The sequence below is a fragment of the Gorilla gorilla genome, chromosome X (assembly GCF_029281585.2).
Source record: "Gorilla gorilla gorilla isolate KB3781 chromosome X, NHGRI_mGorGor1-v2.1_pri, whole genome shotgun sequence".
NCBI classification, from domain to species: domain Eukaryota; kingdom Metazoa; phylum Chordata; class Mammalia; order Primates; family Hominidae; genus Gorilla; species Gorilla gorilla.
The window spans coordinates 87,897,760-87,916,227 of NC_073247.2; the positions used below are offsets into that span (position 1 = coordinate 87,897,760).

The following is an 18,468-nucleotide window of genomic DNA, read 5'->3' on the forward strand; positions in this document are numbered from 1 at the left end:
CATTAAAAATAAGACCCATTAACCATATGATTAATTATATGATCCAGTGATCCCAATTCTGGGTAAATATCCAAAAAAAATGAAAGCAAGTTCTCACAGTGATATTTGTACACTCATGTTCATAGCAGCATTATTCACAATAGCCAGAAGGTGAAAGCAACCCAAGTGTTTATCGATGAATAAATGGATAAACAAGATGTTGTATTTACATACAACGGATTTTTTTTTTTTTTTTTTGAGACAGAATCTCACTCTGTTGCCCAGGCTGGAGTGCAGTGGCGCGATCTCGGCTCAGTGCAACCTCTGCCTTCCAGGTTCAAGCAATTATCCTGTCTCAACCTCCCAAGTAGCTGGGATTACAGGCACCTGCCACCATGCCTGGCTAATTTTTTTTGTATTTTTAGTACAGACAGGCTTTCACTGTGTTAGCCAGGCTGGTTTCAAACTCCTGATCTCAAGTGATCCGCCTGCTTCAGCCTCCCAAAGTGTTAGGATTACAGGCATGAGTCACCACACCCGGCCTTAATGGAATATTATTCAGCTTTAAAAATGTAGGAAATCCTGTCATATGCTACAACGTGGATGAAAGTTGAGGACATTATTCAGTCCCCAAAAGAAAAATACTGTATAACTCCAATTATATGCAGTGTCTAACATAGTTAAATTCATAGAAACAGAAAATAGAATGGTGGCTACCAGGGGCCAAAAGGAGAGGAAAGTGGAGAATCGTTCTTTAATGCATACAGAGTTTCAGTTTTGCAAGAAGAAAAAGTTCTGGAGATCTGTCACAAAACAATGTAAATATACTTAACACTACCTAAGTGTACACTTAAAAATGATTAAAATGGTAAATTTTTATATTATCTGATCTTTACCCCGATTTTTTTTTTAAAGTCCCTAGACCTCATGTTTCTTTCTAGCTGCACCTCTTTTGGAAGAACTTTCCATGATCACTAACATCTCTTCTTTATCTCCCACTCCCTCTTTAACCCACTACCATCTGACTTCTGCCCTTGTTCAGGTTGTCAATGACCATTCCACTAAACCTGCTCTTGCTAAGGTTGTCAACCTCCCTATATTTTTATGCTTAGTATACTCAACTGAGAGTATTGGGGTCTGCTCACCACTTATTTCTAGAAGCTCTTACATCCTTTGGTTTCTGTGAGGCTCTGCCTTGTTCTTTGACAGACAATCGACAACTTTTTTTTTTGCTGCCTTTTTTCCTTCATAAATGCTTGACCTGCTGCTTTTTATGTCTTTACAGTTCTTTAGAGTTTTCTTATGAAAGCTCAACTAAACCTGAAGTACCAACTATCAAATTTATCTCTGATCAGATCTCCCTCTGCCTGGTCAATTCTATCTGAATGACCCATAGGCTCTTCTAACTTAACTTCTCAAATTAAACTCATCATTTCTCCTCTGTGTTCCCTTGCTCAACGATATTTATGCCCAAATCCTATTCTGAAATCTGGGAGTCATACTAGAATCCTAATTCCCCTTTATCCTCTACATGAAATTAGTCAAAAAGTTCTATTGATTCTAAGCCCCATTAATTCTCAAAATTCATCTCAACTGCCACTGCTTTAGTTTAGATTTTCATCACCCACTGCCTTCAAACTGGTGTCTCTGTCTCCAATTTTGTCTTCCTCAAATTAATCTTCCATGTTGTGTTAGAGTGATCATAAAAGTTAAATCTGACCGTGAAGCTGGCCTACTTAAAAATCTTCAGTAGCTTACTGTTGCTCTAAGGGTAAACTCTCTACTCTTTAACATTCAGCATACCAAAGGCCCTGTGCTCCCTCAAATGATTATAGATGACTCCACTTTGGATTCAGCTATACTGTTTTTGTAATTCCCAGCAAGGTGCCACTAATGGCTTTGTTTGTGCTATTCCCTCTGCCTGGACTGTCTTTCCCTGTCTGCTTGGCTAAGCTCCCCTTCATGATTCAGCTTAGGCATCCCCCATTCATGCTCCCACATCATCCGATGCTATGCTGTGAGCGCTACTGTATCCGGTCCCTCACTATATCTAGTTGTTCCAAGGCAGGGACTGAATTCTTCATTCCTGCACTCTGCGCCCTAGCACCATGCATTTTCGTGAATCACTCCCTGGTTTGGGGTACTGGTGTGTATGTGTATGCGCATGTGCGTATATGCGCATATGAATGGAGAGTAAATTTGAATTTTTGCTGGGCACACGGCGCAGTGAAGACAAGAAAGGGGCATTATTTTAACACAACCTTTTCCCGTGATCACCACCGAAAATTACTGACGAGTCAATCACCTCAGATCTCTCAAGCAGTCCAGCCTACGCAACAGTACTCCACCTCTGCGCCTGTGCGGGGAGGGTAAGGCGGGGCCAGCAACTTCCTCAGCTGGAGGGAGAGCGCACGGTGGAGCAGCCAGTTGAGAAGGACTCTGATCCGGCTCAGCTTTCCAATCAGCTGCAGAAGGAGCCACGCTTTCTGGGTTGCAACATGGCGGCCACCAGTGGAACTGATGAACCGGTGAGACGCTGTTCTGGGGTCGGGTGAGTGGGGAGGTCGAGCCAGGTGGAGCCTTTTTTTTTTCTTTTTTGAGACAAGGTGTCACTCAGTCGCCCAGGCTGGAGTGCAGTGGTGGGATCACCGCTTACTGCAGCCTCGACCTCCGGCGCTCAGGTCTTCCGCCCACCTTATCCTCCCGAGGAGCTGGGACTACAGGCCCGTGCCACCACGCCCAGCTACATTTTTTGTAGAGACGGGGTTTCGCCATGTTGCCCAGGCTGGTCTCAAACTCCTGGGCTCAGGCGATCCACCCGCTTCGGCCTCCCAAAGTGCTGGGATTACAGGCACGAGTCTCCGCGCCCGGCCTTGGGGGGAGCCACCGCGCCCGGCCTTGCGGGGAGCCTTGAACTCTTTTTCCTCCTTTCTAGGTTTCCGGGGAGTTGGTGTCTGTGGCACATGCGCTTTCTCTCCCAGCAGAGTCGTATGGCAACGATGTGAGTATGACTCACCCACAGCTCCCACCCACTCAGCTAGCCTGGGATCTCTGCAGGACCTGCCACTAAGTTATAACTTCATGTCCTGATAATCTACTGCAGACCCTCTCCACTTACACCAGAAACTGCACCTTCGTTCAGTTCGTTTTAATCTCGGTCCACAAACGCAGGACTAACGCAGGCGTTAGCCTGTGGAAGTGCTTCCCCAAGTTGGCCACGCTTTAGAATTACTGGGGAGCTTTTAAACATCCCGCTGCCTAGATTGCAGTTCATACCACCTAAATCAGAATGTCTGGGTAATGAGAGCCAAGAATCAGTATTTTTAAAGGGTCTCTGAGGGATTCCATTGTGCAGCAAAGTTGCACTGGCTTATGGTGTGTCTGGTTTAGAAAAGTACTGAGAAAGTATATGAGGTATTTTCCAAAACAAGACAAGAGGATGTGAGAATAGTAAAAACACCCAAATAAGAGTGTGATACATATAATGAGTGGGTCAGGCCATAAGATCCAAATAATTTAGCTGAAGGAGAAATCCCTAAGAGGCCAAAGCAGTGGAAGACTTGACTGAGGAAATGGAGCTTTACCTGTATCCTCAAAGTGTAGGTGGACGAAGGACATGGATTGGCACGTGGGAAAAGTGCATGGTCTAAGGCATGGAGGTAACAAATGCAAATGGGTTTTTCTGGAGTCAGTGAAATAGCTCGGTCTCGTTGGAATGGGAGATTCCAGTGGAACCTCCAGTGGGGTGCTTGGTAAGACTTATTATAACCCTGACCTGTTTCATGTGCTAATTCATTTCTAGGTGTTACAGTATGGGGAACTGGCTGTTTGGTAAACAAAAATGATTACGACATGCTTCAGTCTTAAAAGTGAAAAGTAATTTTCATTTTGATTCTTTGTTCTCCCAACAGCTCAGTGGAATTGATGGGTATATTATTTCAGTTTTACAATGATTTAACTCAATCCTGAGAAGGTGATTTATCTACTGCTTTATTTAGTCTCCCAGCTTTCACTAGCAGCTGGGAAAAGATAGCCGGTGGCTCATTGTGTTCATTATACTGTGTAGGTAGCTTCTTTTGGTTGTCATACAGACAAAATAATTATTGTCCAAATTTATTACTCCAGTTTTTATCATTTGACAGTAACATCAAGTTTGGTAGCCCTCTTGAGCATTAACTAGACATCCACATACTTCCTTAATTTGCTATTCAGTAATAGGATGGGGAGATTTATGACCTGGCATTCTTCACTCCTTTGCAGCCTGACATTGAGATGGCTTGGGCCATGAGAGCAATGCAGCATGCTGAAGTCTATTACAAGGTGAGTTGTCTTTCTTCATCATTAAGCAGAATTAAACATGTAATTATAGTGTATGATGCTCTGCTTATCACTATTCTCAGCAAGTTAAACAGTTGTGTTTTGGCGATAGTTTTTATTAATGTAAGTTCTTACTCGCAGACAACAGAGGAGCGAAGGCAAATTTGTTTCTACAATGAGTTCTGCTGCTTTGCCCAGCGTTATAATGCTAACTGACAAAAGGGCGTCTGGCCCATACATAGTAGGCACTTAATAAATGTTTGTTGAATGAATGAACAATCCACGGAGGGCAATAGCCAGGCAGTACTATGGTTAAGTAAGCCAACTGCCAAATTGGTGGAAGGGATTGTGATAATATATTATGGCCTTAAACTGTGTCATGATTTCATCCAGGATGTAGACTGTCGACACTTCCTGAAGAGATCTTCTGCCCTGAGAACCGTAAAGGTTTTCTGGTGGGGATGGGGAAGATAGAAGTATAGTAAATTACAGACTAGCATCTGTATGTTGTCTTACTGTTTTGCAGCTGATTTCATCAGTTGACCCACAGTTCCTGAAACTCACCAAAGTAGATGACCAAATTTACTCTGAGTTCCGGAAAAATTTTGAGACCCTTAGGATAGATGTATTGGACCCAGAAGAACTCAAGTCAGAATCAGCCAAAGAGGTAAAAATTCTCTTTCTTAAATATTACTTAGCATTTAACCAACAATTTTTGATTGTGAATGTTTTTTTACATTTAAGCTCTTTTTTTGTTTGAGAAAAATATGTAAAGAACCAGAACTTCTTTTCTAGTTGTAATCAACTAAGTTAGGAAATGAATGTTTTTCCAGTTCATGAACTTTTCATGTTGTTGAGTCTATTTTTTTCTCCTTTTTGTCTTGGACATTTTAAATCTCCACCCATCAGCCCTTTCAGAGGAGGATGGATCAGTTTATTTAGGTAGTATAGCCAGAAGGCTTGGATGGGGAGTGGCAAATAGGGTATAGGAAGGTGTTTTGATTCTCTGGATTTAAGTTCATGTGATTACAGGCCATGGGTAACTGGAAAACTTTTGTTTTTCATTGCTTATGTGATTATCCTATACTTTGATAGGAAACTAACACATTTACAGTTAGGAAAAAAATGTTTTCCTTGAGAGTAAACCCTTCGCTAATGAAGAATCTAAAGTTTTTGTTTGTTTGTTTGTTTGTTTTTTTGTTTTTTGTTTTTTTTTTTTTGATACAGGGTCTCACTCTGTTGCCCAGGCTGGAGTGCGGTGGTGCCATCTCAGCTCACTGCAACCTCCACCTCTCAAGCTCAAACAGTCCTCCTGCTTCAGCCTCCCTAGTAGGTGGGACTGCAGGTGCATGCTACCATGCCCAGCTAATATTTTGTATTTTTGGTAGAGACAGGGTTTCACCATGTTGACCAGGCTGGTCTTAAACTCCTGAGCTCAAGCGATCCGCCCGCCTCGGTCTTTCAAAGTGCTGGGATTGCAGGCGTGAGCCACCACACCCAGCCAAGAATCTATACTTTTAACTCCTAGCAGGCAGTTAGTGATCTTTGTCTTTGGAAAATTGTCACTACTGAATGGACTTCTTTATTAAAATCATTTGTGTTTTAGTGGGGATAGATGACCATTTTGGGCTGAACTGACCAATAACTTCAAAACAAAACAATTGACTTAAGAAATAATATTTTAATTCTGCAGTAAAGGATTTATATATTTTTCAGAGTAAAATATTGTTCATCTTGGGAAATGCCAGTCTAAAGACACAATAGGTAGCACAGAAACACATTGCTAGTTTCACTGTGAAACCAACAATCACCTCAATCCCAGTCTCACTATGATTATTTTCCTTACTGGGAAAATGGAAGTCCCTCTCCTGGCCTTAGTACATCAGCCTCTTGCATTTGTCAGCTAAAGCATCGTTTTTGCCTTTATAGAAGTGGAGGCCATTCTGCTTGAAGTTTAATGGGATTGTTGAAGACTTCAACTATGGTACTTTGCTGCGACTAGATTGTTCTCAGGGCTACACTGAGGAAAACACCATCTTTGGTGAGTTTCTTCCCTCTGGAATTGTTTCTGTGTAAGGAGACTGAACAGTCTGGCTTTACTGATGAATCAGTGGCGTGTATAGTTAGGTCACCTTATCTTGTTTCATCTTTAAAGATCTTGTTGCTATTTTTATGTAACTTGAAGATAGTTAAGTATTTTCAATCTCATTAATATGAGATTGGAATTAAAGATCTCTGAAGTTTATGACTATACTGGAATGGTTTGCATGTTATTTCAATTTTGTCAGTAGATTTCCAGCATATTTAGGGAACAGGCCAGGCACAGTGTCTCATGCCTTGTAATCCCAGCACTTTGGGAGGCTGACATGGGAGGATCACTTGAGCTGAGGATTTTGAGACCAGCCTGGGCAACATAGGGAGACCCCATCTCTACAAAAACATTTAAAAAATTACCCAGGTATAGTGGTGAGTGTTTGTAGTTCCAGCTATTCAGGAGACTGAGGCAGGAGGATTGCTTGAACCAGGGAAATTGAGGCTGCAGTAAGCTGTGATTGTGCCACTGCAGTCCAGCCCTGGTCATCAGAGTGAGACCCTGTCTCAAAAAAAAGAGATTTAGGGAATAAACTGAGAGTAGGATGATAATCAATTCTGTTCACTTTTCAGCCCCCAGGATACAATTCTTTGCCATTGAAATTGCTCGGAACCGGGAAGGCTATAACAAAGCTGTTTATATCAGTGTTCAGGACAAAGAAGGAGAGAAAGGAGTCAACAATGGAGGAGAAAAAAGAGCTGACAGTGGAGAAGAAGAGAACACCAAGAATGGAGGAGAGAAAGGAGCTGATAGTGGAGAAGAAAAAGAGGAAGGAATCAACAGAGAAGACAAAACTGACAAAGGAGGAGAAAAAGGGAAAGAAGCTGACAAAGAAATCAACAAAAGTGGTGAAAAAGCTATGTAAGGTATACAGGGAACAGCACTCTAGAAGCTATGACTCAATTGAGACTACAAGTACCATGGTGCTACTTGCACAGACCCCTTTGGTTAAATGTAAATTCTTGTACAATTGAAGGATACTCAGGAGGACATCTTTCTAGTCTAACAGTCAGGAGCTGCTCTGGTCATTCCCTTGTATGAACTGGTCTAAAGACTGTTAGTGGGGTGTTGGTTAATTTTTCCTGGTATACTGTTTCTTGGCTGACACTACTGGTCAAGTAAGAAATTTGTAAATAAATTTCTTTTGGTTCTTATTATCTATATCTGTGACTGACTTTAAAAAGGTATTTGACACTTGAAATTTTTTTCAAATATGTAATCTCATCACCATGTCTTATATAAAATAATTTACTCCTGTTTCTTACTGTTTCTCACTGTTTCCTGTAGTGAAGTTCTCTAAACTTGTTAAGTTATACCCGGTGTTGGGATTAGAAGTCCTTACATAAGAATTGACTCTTAATCTCTGAGTGACTATAACTCCCTGATTTCTTTGCTATATATGACAAAAGATTTGATAAATAGCAGCAACCTGAACCTGTCAGACTAGTGAATGCAGCCCAGTTCATATTAGAAGAGCAAGAGACTGGACATGCTTCAGTATTTGCTTTTCTTTTGGTAGCCAGAATGTTACCTGAAAGCTAGCAAAAAGAAAAAAAAAAAAAAAAGGGAAAACCAGACAGAGTGGCTACCCCCCCTTTTTTTTTTTTTGGAGATGGAGTCTCACTCTGACTCCCAGGCTGGAGTGTAGTGGCACAATCTTGGCTCACTGCAACCTTGGCCTCCTGGGTTCAAGTGATTCTCCTGCCTCAGCCTCCCAAGTAGCTGGGACTACAGGTGCGTGCCACCATGCCCAGCTAATTTTTTGTATTTTTAGTAGAGACGGGGATTCTGTGAAGAAAGTCAATGGTAGCTTGATGGGGATAGCATTATATCTATAAATTACTTTGGGCAGTATGGCCATTTTCACTATATTGATTTTTTTCTCTCCATGAGCATGGAATGTTTTTCCATCTGTTTGTGTCCTCTCTTGTTTCCTAGAGCAGTGGTTTGTAGTTCTCCTTGAAGAGGTCCTTCACATCCCTTGTAAGTTGTATTTCTAGGTATTTTATTCTCTTTGTAGCAATTATGAATGGGAGTTCACTCATGATTTGGCTCTGTTTGTCTATTTTTGGTTTATTGGTGATTTTTGCACATTGATTTTATATCCTGAGACTTTGCTGAAGTTGCTTATCAGCTTAAGGAGATTTTGGGCTGAGACGATGGGGTTTTCTAAATATACAATCATGTCATCTGCAAACAGAGACAATTTGACTTCCTCTCTTCCTGTTTGAAAACGTTTTATTTCTTTCTCTTGGCTGATTGTCCTGACCAGAACTTCCAATACTACATTGAATAGGAGTGGTGAGAGAGGGCATCCTGGTCTTGTGCCGATTTCCAAAGGGGATGCTTCCAGCTTTTGCCCATTCAGTATGATATTGGCTGTCGGATTATCATAAATAGCTTTTATTATTTTGAGATACGTTCCATCAATACCTAGTTTATTGAGAGTTTTTAGCACGAAGGGGTGTTGAATTTTATGGAAGGCCTTTTCTGCATCTAATGAGATAATCATGTGTTTTTTGTCATTGGTTCTGTTTATGTGATGAATTATGTTTATTGATTTGCATATGTTGAACCAGCCTTGCAACCACGGGATGAAGCTGACTTGATCGTGGCAGATAAGCTTTTTGACGTGCTGCTGTATTCGGTGTGCCAGTATTTTATTGAGGATTTTCCCATCGATGTTCTTCAGGAATATTGGCCTAAAATTATCTTTTTTTTGTTGTGCCTCTGCCAGGCTTTGGTATCAGGATGATGTTGGCCTCATAAAATGAGTTAGGGAGGAGTCCCTCTTTTTCTATTGTTTAGAATAGTTTCAGAAGGAATGGTACCAGCTCTTCCTTGTACCTCTTGTAGAATCTGGCTGTGAATCTGTCTGGTCCTTGACTTTTTTTTGGTTGGTAGGCTATTAATTACTGCCTCAATTTCAGACCTTGTTATTGGTCTATTCAGGGATACGACTTCTTCCTGGTTTAGACTTGGGAGGGTGTATGTGTTCAGGAATTTATCCATTTCTTCTAAGTTTTCTAGTTTATTTGCATAGAGGTCTTTTTAGTATTCTCTGATGGTAGTTTGTATTTCTGTGGGATCAGTGGTGATATCCCCTTTATCATTTTTCATTGTGTCTATTTGATTCTCTCTCTTCTTTATTAGCCTGGCTAGCAGTCTATCTATTTTTTTGATCTTTTCAAAAAACAGCTCCTGGATTCATTGATTTTTTGAAGGGTTTTTTGTGTCTCTGTCGCCTTCAGTTCTGCTCTGATCTTAGTTATTTCTTGTCTTTAGTTAACTTTTGAATTTGTTTTCTCTTGCTTCTCTAGTTCTTTTAATTGTGATGTTCGGGTGTCGATTTTAGATATATCCTGCTTTATCTTGTGGGCATTTAGTGCTATAAATTTCCCTCTAAATACTGTTTTGGCTGTGTCCCAGAGATTCTGGTATGTTTTGTCTTTTTTCTCATTGGTTTCATAGAACATCTTTATTCCTGCCTTCTTTTCATTATTTTCCCAGTAGGCATTCAATAGCAGGTTGTTCAGTTTCCATGTAGTTGTGCAGTTTTGAGTGAGTTTCTTAATCCTACCTTCTAATTTGATTGCACTGTGGTCTGAGAGACGGTTTGTTATGATTTCCGTTCTTTTGCATTTGTTGAGGAGTTTTTACTTCCAATTATGTGGTCAATTTTAGAATAAGTGTGATGTGGTTCTGAGAAGAATATATATTCTGTTGATTTGTGGTGGAGAGTTCTGTAGATGTCTACTAGGTCTGCTTGTTCCAGAGCTGCGTTCAAGTCGTGAATATCCTTGCTAATTTTCTGTCTCATTTATCTTTCTAATATTGACAGTGGGGTGTTAGTCTACCACTATTATTGTGTGGGAGTCTAAGTCTCTTTGTAGGTCTCTATGAATTTGCTTCATGAATCTGGGTGCTCCTTTTTGGGTGCATATCTGTTTAGGATAGCTAGTTCTTTTTGTTGCATTGATCCCTTTACCATTATGTAATACCCTTCTTTGTCTCTTTCGGTCTTTGTTGGTTTAAAGTCTGTTTTATCAGAGACTAGGATTGGAACCCCTGCTTTCTTCTGCTTTCCATTTGCTTGGTAAATATTTCTCCATCCCTTTATTTTGAGCCTATTTGTGTCCTTGCACGTGAGATGGGTCTCCTGAATACAGTACACTGATGGGTCTTGACTCTATCCAATTTGCCAGTCTTTGTCTTTTAATTGGGGCATTTAGCCCATTTACATTTAAGGTTCATGTTTTTAATGTGTGAATTTGATTCTGTCATTATGATATTAGCTGGTTATTTTGCCTGTTAGTTGATGCAGTTTCTTCATAGTGTTGATGGTCTTTACAATTTGGTATGTTTTTGCAGTGACTAGTACCGGTTGATCCTTTCCGTGTTTAGTGCTTCCTTCAGGAGCTCTTGTAAGGCAGGTCTGGTGGTGACAAAATCTCTCAGCATTTGCTTGACTGTAGAGGATTTCATTTCTTCTTTGCTTATGAAGCTTAGTTTGGCTGGATATGAAATTCTGGGTTGAAAATTCTTTTAAGAATGTTGAATATTACCCTCCACTCTCTTCTGGCTTGTAGTGTTTCTGCAGAGAGATCCGGTGTTAATCTGATGGGTTTCCCTTCATGGGTAACCCGACCTTTCTCTCTGGCTGCCCTTCACATTTTTTCCTTCATTTCAACCTTGGTGAACCTGACGATTATGTGTCTTGGAGTTGCTCTTCTCGAGAAGTATCTTAGTGGTGTTCTCTGTATTTCCTGAATTTGATTGTTGGCCTCTCTTGCTATTTTGGGAAAGTTCTTCTGGATAATATCCTGAAGAATGTTTTCCAACTTGGTGCCATTTTCCCCGTCACTTTCAGGTACACCAATCAATCATAGGTTTGGTCTTTTCACATAATCCCTTATTTCTTGGAGGCTTTGTTTACTTCTTTTCATTCTTTTTTCTCTCATCTTGTCTTCACACTTTATTTCATTAAATTGATCTTCATTCTCTGATAGCCTTTCTTATGCTTGATCGATTTGACTATTGATCCTTGTGTATGCTTCACGAAGTTCTCATGCTGTGTTTTTTAGCTCCATCAAGTCATTTATGTTCTTCCCTAAACTGGTTATTCTAGTTAGCCATTCTTCTAACCTTTTTTCAAGATTCTTAGCTTCCTTGAACTGGGTTAGAACATGCTTCTTTAGCTCAGAGGAGTTTCTTATTACCCACCCTCTGAAGCGTACTTCTGTCAGTTTGTCAAACTCATTCTCCACCTAGTTTTGTTCCCTTGGTGGCGAGGAGTTGTGGTCCTTTGAAGGAGAAGAGGCATTCTGGTTTTTGGAATTTTCAGCCTTTTTGTGCTGTTTTTTCTCCTCTTCGTGCATTTATCTACCTTTGCTCTTTGATGTTGGTGAGCTTTGGATGAGGTTTCTGTCTAGACGTCCTTTTTGTTGATGTTGATGCTATCCCTTTCTGTTTTTTAGTTTTCCTTCTAACAGTCAGCCCCCTCTCCTGCAGGTCTACTGTAGTTTGCTGGAAGTCCACTCCAGACTCTATCTGCCTGGGTATCACCAGCAGAGGCTGCAGAACAGCATAGATTGCTGCCTCTTCCTTCTTCTAGAAGCTTCATCCCAGAGGGCCCCCCCCAGATGCCAGCCGGAGCTCTCCTATATGAAGTGTCCGTCGACCCCTGCTGGGAGGTGTCTCCCAGTCAGGACACACAGGGGTCAGGGACCCCTTGAGGCAGTCTGTTTCTTAGCAGAGCCCGAGTGCTGTGCTGGGAGATCCACTGCTCTCCAGAGCTGGCAGGCAGGAACGTTTAAGCCTGTTGAAGCTGCACCCACAGTCGCCCCTTCCCCCAGGTGCTCTGTCCCAGGGAGATGGGAGTTTTATCTATAAGCCCCTGACTGGGGCTACTGCCTTTCTCTCAGAGATGCCCTGCCCCGAGAGGAGGAATCTAGAGAGGCAGTCTGGTTACAGTGGCTTTGCTCAGCTTCGGTGGGATCCACCCAGTTCAAACTTCTGGGAGGCTTTGTTTACACTGTGAGGGGAAAACCACCTACTGAAGCCTCAGTAATGGCAGACGCCCCTCCCCCCACCAAGCTTGAGAGTCCCAAGTGGACTTCAGACTGCTGTGCTGGTTGCAAGAAATCAAGCCAGTGGATCTTAGCTTTCTGGGCTCCGTCGGGGTGGGCTCTGCTGAGCTAGACCACTTGGCTCCCTGGCTTCAGCCTCCTTTCCAGGGGAGTGAACGGTTTTGTCTCACTGGCGTTCCAGGTGCCACTGGGGTTTGAAAAAATATTCCTGCAGCTAGCTTGGTGTCTGCCCAAAAGGTATTCCAGTTTTGTGCTTGAAACCAGGTCCCTGGTAGCATAGGCACCATAGGGACTCTCCTGGTCTGCAGGTTGCGAAGACCATGTGAAAAGCATAGTATCTTGGCCTGAGTGTCCTCAGGGCACAGTCCCTCGTGGCTTCCCTTGGCTAGGGGAGGGAGTTCCCCATCTCTTTCCCTTCCCAGGTGAGGCAACGCCCCACCTTGCTTCAGTTTGCCCACCGTGGGCTGCACCCACTTTCTAACCAGTCCCAATGAGATGAGCCGGGTACCTCAGTTGGAAATGCAGAAATCACCTGCCTTCTGTGTTGATCTCGCTTAGAGCTGCAGACCGGAGCTGTTCTTATTTGGCCATCTTGCCAGCCACTGTCTAATGGCTTTTCAGAGTACCTGCTTCAGTTATCTCCACGTGTATATAAAAGTTTATTCATTACCTCATAGACACACTGAGCTTGACTGCTGGAACTGGTTAGAAGAAACCACAATGTTTATAGTACATACAGTAAATACAAGGCTAACCATAGCATGATGATGCAAGAAAGGATTTACCAAAGCAGAGAAGGGGAAAATGAGGCTTTTTTTATTCCAGTGGGCACAGGGAAAAAATAAAATTAAAACTAATTGACAAGTTATGCCCTAGGCGAGAGCTGAACTGTAGATGCATACATCTAGCAGCAACAATTGTGCACAAAGCAAATAGGTTTCTCCATGAATTGTCTTTGGCAAATTCTTAGAAATATTTAAAACATTTGTTACAGTCTTCGTTTTATAAAAATGTCTTTTTTAAAAGGAGTAAGAGAATGTTAAATACTTCATACTAGACAGACTTTGTTATTAAGAACTTTTACTGTATTAACTTTTTCTAGTTCATATCTTATTAAATATTAACAAAAGTGCATTCATATACATTGCCTCAGGCTGAGGAAGAATAAAGATTATTGGCCACATACAATTGTGCCCCTGATGGCCTTTTCCAGGTAGCTCACCAGTAAGAAAATGTGCTTAATGACTTCTCTCTGATTGGTTTTAGAGAATAAGAAACATGCAGTTGAAAGTCAGAGTACTTTAAAGCAAGAGGCATCTGTCCAAAGACTGGTTGATGAAATCTGGGGAAAGGGAGGGAAATACAAAGAATACTGTGGCTGCCCTATAAGGGAACAGGAATTCAAGGCAGTATCCAAAGTTAGAGGTAAAGGAGCGGGCAGAATGGTGCTCTGGTGCGGTAAGCAATTCTTAAGATGGACTTAAGGTAACCACCACTTGGCATACATGTCCTTTATAATTCCCATCTGTTTCAGTGTGGGCATGACTTGTGAATATGAAGAAATTTTATTCCTGTGATTAAGTTACTGATCATTTTATTGTGAGTTAATCAAAGGGGAGATTATCCTGAGTGGATCTTGCCTAATCAAGTGAGCTCTTAGACAAGTGGCCACAGCAGATGTTCTCATGTTGGCCTTGAGGAAGCAAACAGCCATGTTGTGAGAGGAGGGTACTTTGTAGTAAGGACATGAGAGTGGCTTTCTAGGACCTGAGATTGTTCCCTGTCCGACAGCAAGAAAACAGGATTTCACTCTTAAGTTGCAAGTAATTGAATTCTGCCAACAACCAGTGAGCTTGTAGAAGACCTCAAGCCTCAGATGAGATTGATACCATGACTTCAGCCCTGTGAGATCCTGAACAGAGGACTCAGTTAAACTGTATCTGGACTCCTGACCCATAGGACTGTGAGATAATAAACGGGTGTTGTCTTAAGCCACTAATTACATGTCAATTTGTTACAGAGCAATAGAAAACGACCACAGACTTTGGTACTTGGAGTGGAGTGCCACTGTAACAAATGACTAAAATGTGAAAGGGGGCTTTGAAATCAGGTACTGAATTGAGGCTGGAAGAATTTTGAAGAGCATGATAGAGAAAGCCCAAATTGCCTTAAACAGACTTTCAGTAGAAATAAGGACTTTAAGGATGCTGCTGGTGAGGGCTCAGAAGGAAGTAAGGAACAGATTATTGGAAAGTAGAGGAAGGGGGACTGTAGCGTTGTAGTTAGCAGGAAATTTGAGATTTGAGCCCTTGTTCTGAATTATTTGAAAGATGTTATTCAGACTTACCACAGTGTGCAAACAACTATTTATTCGGAATGTGGTAGCATTCCAATAAGACATCTTTTGGAGGCAGGAAAAAGGTATAGACTAATTTTTTACACTTGCAGAAGGGAAAACTGCAGCCATATTTAAGTTTTAAGTCACAAAATTTTTGGTAATTTGTTACATCAATAATAGGAAATTAATAAAGAAGACATGCTGAGCACTACCCCAAAAGTAGAGACATTCACTGCACTGTCATTGTTTATTTTGAAACTGTAAACACAGGGATATGTTGTACCAGAGGACTGAAGACATAACCTGCATACAAAGTGAGCTTGAATGATTGTAAACCATTTTTAATTTACTCTCCACAGGAACTCTATAGCTGAGTTTGTGTGTGTTGGGTCGTATTGGTATAACTGGAAGTTCTCTAAATTTACCTTTATGGACAATAGGATTCTTATTAAAGAGAATGTGCTAATTTGAAGCTGATGTATACATATTAATAAAATTCAACAGTAACTTCATCGATTGTATAGAACTTGGACCAAGAAAATATTTTTCTGGGGAAAAGTATTTTATCATTAACATTGTTTAAAATTGCCAGAGCATGATGAAAATTTAAGCAGACAAAGTTGGTTTTTCTGTTTTTAAATTTTCTACAGAGAATACACCTTTTTTATAGCCTGCACTCAGTGTGGACAATTCTCATTACCCAACTTCGCTACATCATTATTGTTTTCACAAATTTGTCATTCAGATAAATAGTATCATAACTGATTGTTCAAAAATAAAGGCATGTATGTATGTTATGTAAACGGTCATTTTGCCATGCCTAAATGTTTCTATCTCTAGAATTGTGAAAACATTACAACTGTCAATACGTTGTTGGTTTCCTGAATTACACTGCTGCCACTTGACTATATAACTGGCTAGTTTTTGAAATGTTTTAAATTTTGGATTCAGGGAACACATGTGCAGGTTTGTTACCTGGGTATATTGCATGATGCTCAAGTTTGGAGTATAGATGGTCCCATCACCCAGATAGTGAGCATAGTACCCAATAGGTAGTTTTGCAGCACATAAACTCCTCCTTTACTCTCCCCCTCTAGTAGTCCCCAGTGTCTGTTGTTCTCATCTTTATGTATATTTGTATTCAATGTTTAGCTCCTACTTACGAGTGAGACCATGTTGCTGCAAAGGACATGATTTCATTCTTTTTTATGGCTGTGTAGTATTTCATGGTTCATGGTGTATATGTGCCACATTTTCCTTATCCCCGACACCATTGATGGACATCTGGGTTAATTTTACATCTTTGCTATTGTGAATAGTGCTGCTATGAACGTATGAATGCATATGGCTCTTTGATAGAATGATTTATTTTTTTGAGACAAGAGTCTTACTCTGTTGCCCAGGTTGGAGTGCAGTGGCATGATCTCGGCTTACTGCCATCTTCGCCTCACAGGTTCAAGTGATTCTCATGCCTCAGCCTCCTGAGTAGTTGAGATTATAGGCATGCACCACAATGCCCAACTGATTTTTGTATTTTCAGTACAAATGGGATTTCACCATGTTGGCCAGGCTGGTCTCGAATTCCTGGCCTCAAGTGATCCACCCACCTTTGCCTCCCAAAGTGCTGGGATTACAGGTGTGATGGCCTAGAACAATTTATTTTCCTTTGGTACATACCCACTAATGGGATTGCTGTGTTGAATGGTAATTCTAAATTCTTTGAGAAACCTCTAAGCTGCTTTCCACAATGGCTGAACTAATTTACGTTCCCCCCAGCAATGTATACATGTTCCCTTTTATCCACAGCCTTACCAACATCTGTTATTTTTTAAATTTTTATAGCCATTCTGACTGTTGTGAGATGGTATCTCACTGTGATTTTGATTTTTATTTCTCTGATGATTAAAGATGAGCATTTTTTTAAATATATTTGTTGGTTGGCTACTTGTATGTCTTTTTCTAAGAAGTGTCTGTTCATGTCTTTTGCCCACGTTTTCATGAAGTTATTGGTTTTTCGCTTGTTCAATTGTTTAAGTTACTTATAGACTCTGGATATTACACCTTTGTCAGATGCAGTTTGTTAATATTTTCTTCCATCCTGTAGGCTGTCTGTTTACTCTCTTAATAGTTTCTTCTGGTGTGCAGAAACTCTTTAATTAGGTCCCATTTGTTAATTTTTGTTTTTGTTGCAATTGCTTTTGAGGACTTAGTCATAAATTCTTTGCCAAAGCTGATATCTAGAAGGGAATTTCCTAGATTTTCTTTCAAGATTTTTATAGTAAGAAATCTTAAATTTAAATGTTTTATCCAGCATGTTAATTTTTGTATGTGGTAAAAGGAAGGGGTTGTTTCATTCTTCTGCATAGGGCTAGCCAGCTATTCCAGCACCATTTACTAACTAGAAACTTCTTTCCTCATTTCTTATTTTTATCAAATTTATTGAAGATCAGTTGGTTGTAGGTGTGCAGCTTTATTTCTGGGTTCTCTTACTCTCTTTCATTGGTCTATATGTCTGTTTTTGTACCATTATCATGCTATTTTGCTTACTGCAGCCTTGTAGTATAGTTAGAAGTTGTGTAATGTAATGCCTACAGCTTTTTTATTTTTGCTTAGGATTGCTTTGACTATTCCAGCTCTTTTTTGGCTTCATTTGGAATTTTTTTTTCTATTTTTGTGAAAAATGATGTTGGTAGTTTGATATCATTGAATCTGTAGATTGCTTTGTGTAGTATAGCCATTTTAACAACATTGATTCTTCTAATCAATGAGCATGTAATGTTTTCTTATTTGTTTGTGTCATCTATTATTTCTTTCATCAGTGTTTTATAGTCCTCCTTGTAGAGATCTTTTCCTTCCTTAGATAGGTGTATTCCTAGGTATTTTATATTTTGTGGCTTTTGTAAATGGAATTGCATTATTGATTTGGCTCTCAGCTTGAATGTTATTGGTGTATAGAAACGCTACTGATTTTTGTACATTGATTTTGTATCCTGAAACTTTATTGAAGTAATTTATCAGTTCTGGGAGCTTTTGGGCAGAGTATTGTTTTCTAGGTATAAAATCATATCATTGGCGAAGAGAGATAATTTTACTTTTTCTTTTCCTATTTGGATACCTTCTTTTTATTTCTCTTGCCTGATTGCCCATGGAGGATTTTACATGGGAGATTTTTACTGGCCAGTCCTAGAACTGATATGTATCTTCTACTCACATTCTTTCAAATATAACTCAGTCCCCTGCAAGAGGACTGCAGAGGAGAGGGGGAAATTTATTCTAGGCATGTGCCCAGGAAAATGAGGAGAAAAATATTTTGATGATTACCTACCCAGTCACTGTTACAGTAGGTAGTTATTCTTGTCTCCCATGCATATGATTGATTTCAGCTTATTCAGCTTATTCATTTCTCAAATTCTAGAAACAAGTTCCCAGTCTGTTACTCTGTTACCCAGTGAATTTCTAACTGCACACTTCTTTTTTTTAAACCAGCTTTACTGAGGTATAATTGTGAAATGAAATTGTATATATTTAAGTTGTACATGATGTTTTGATACACATATACAATACATTATGAATGGATTACCACAATCAAGCTAATTAACATACCTATCACCTCCCGTTATTACCACTTGTTTTTTTCTGGTGAGAATACTACA

At 40.3% G+C, this 18,468-nt stretch overlaps 1 protein-coding gene across 2 annotated transcripts; it reads left to right on the top strand.

Annotated features, from left to right (window-relative positions):
• The first annotated feature begins 2,146 nt into the window (after positions 1-2,146).
• On the top strand, positions 2,147-15,491 carry PBDC1 (polysaccharide biosynthesis domain containing 1). Of its 2 annotated transcripts, XM_004064422.4 has the most exons (6): positions 2,147-2,507; positions 2,915-2,980; positions 4,240-4,299; positions 4,823-4,963; positions 6,226-6,337; positions 6,961-15,491. In XM_004064422.4, exons 1-6 carry the CDS (start codon positions 2,478-2,480, stop codon positions 7,251-7,253), a joined length of 702 nt encoding a protein of 233 aa, XP_004064470.1. In that variant the 5' UTR covers positions 2,147-2,477; the 3' UTR covers positions 7,254-15,491. The 2 variants fall into 2 exon arrangements, with proteins under 2 accessions (XP_004064470.1, XP_018874335.1); XM_019018790.4 differs by lacking the exon at positions 6,226-6,337 and having other exon boundaries at positions 2,174-2,507.
• The last annotated feature ends 2,977 nt before the right edge of the window (positions 15,492-18,468 follow it).

What these genes read in the sequence shown, in the direction of transcription:
- PBDC1 (XM_004064422.4), top strand. Translation starts at nt 2,478, where the DNA reads ATGGCGGCCACCAGTGGAACTGATGAACCG. An exon ending in CCAGTGGAACTGATGAACCG is followed by an intron (nt 2,508 to 2,914) that starts GTGAGACGCTGT and finishes CCTCCTTTCTAG; the next exon opens with GTTTCCGGGGAGTTGGTGTC. An exon ending in CAGAGTCGTATGGCAACGAT is followed by an intron (nt 2,981 to 4,239) that starts GTGAGTATGACT and finishes ACTCCTTTGCAG; the next exon opens with CCTGACATTGAGATGGCTTG.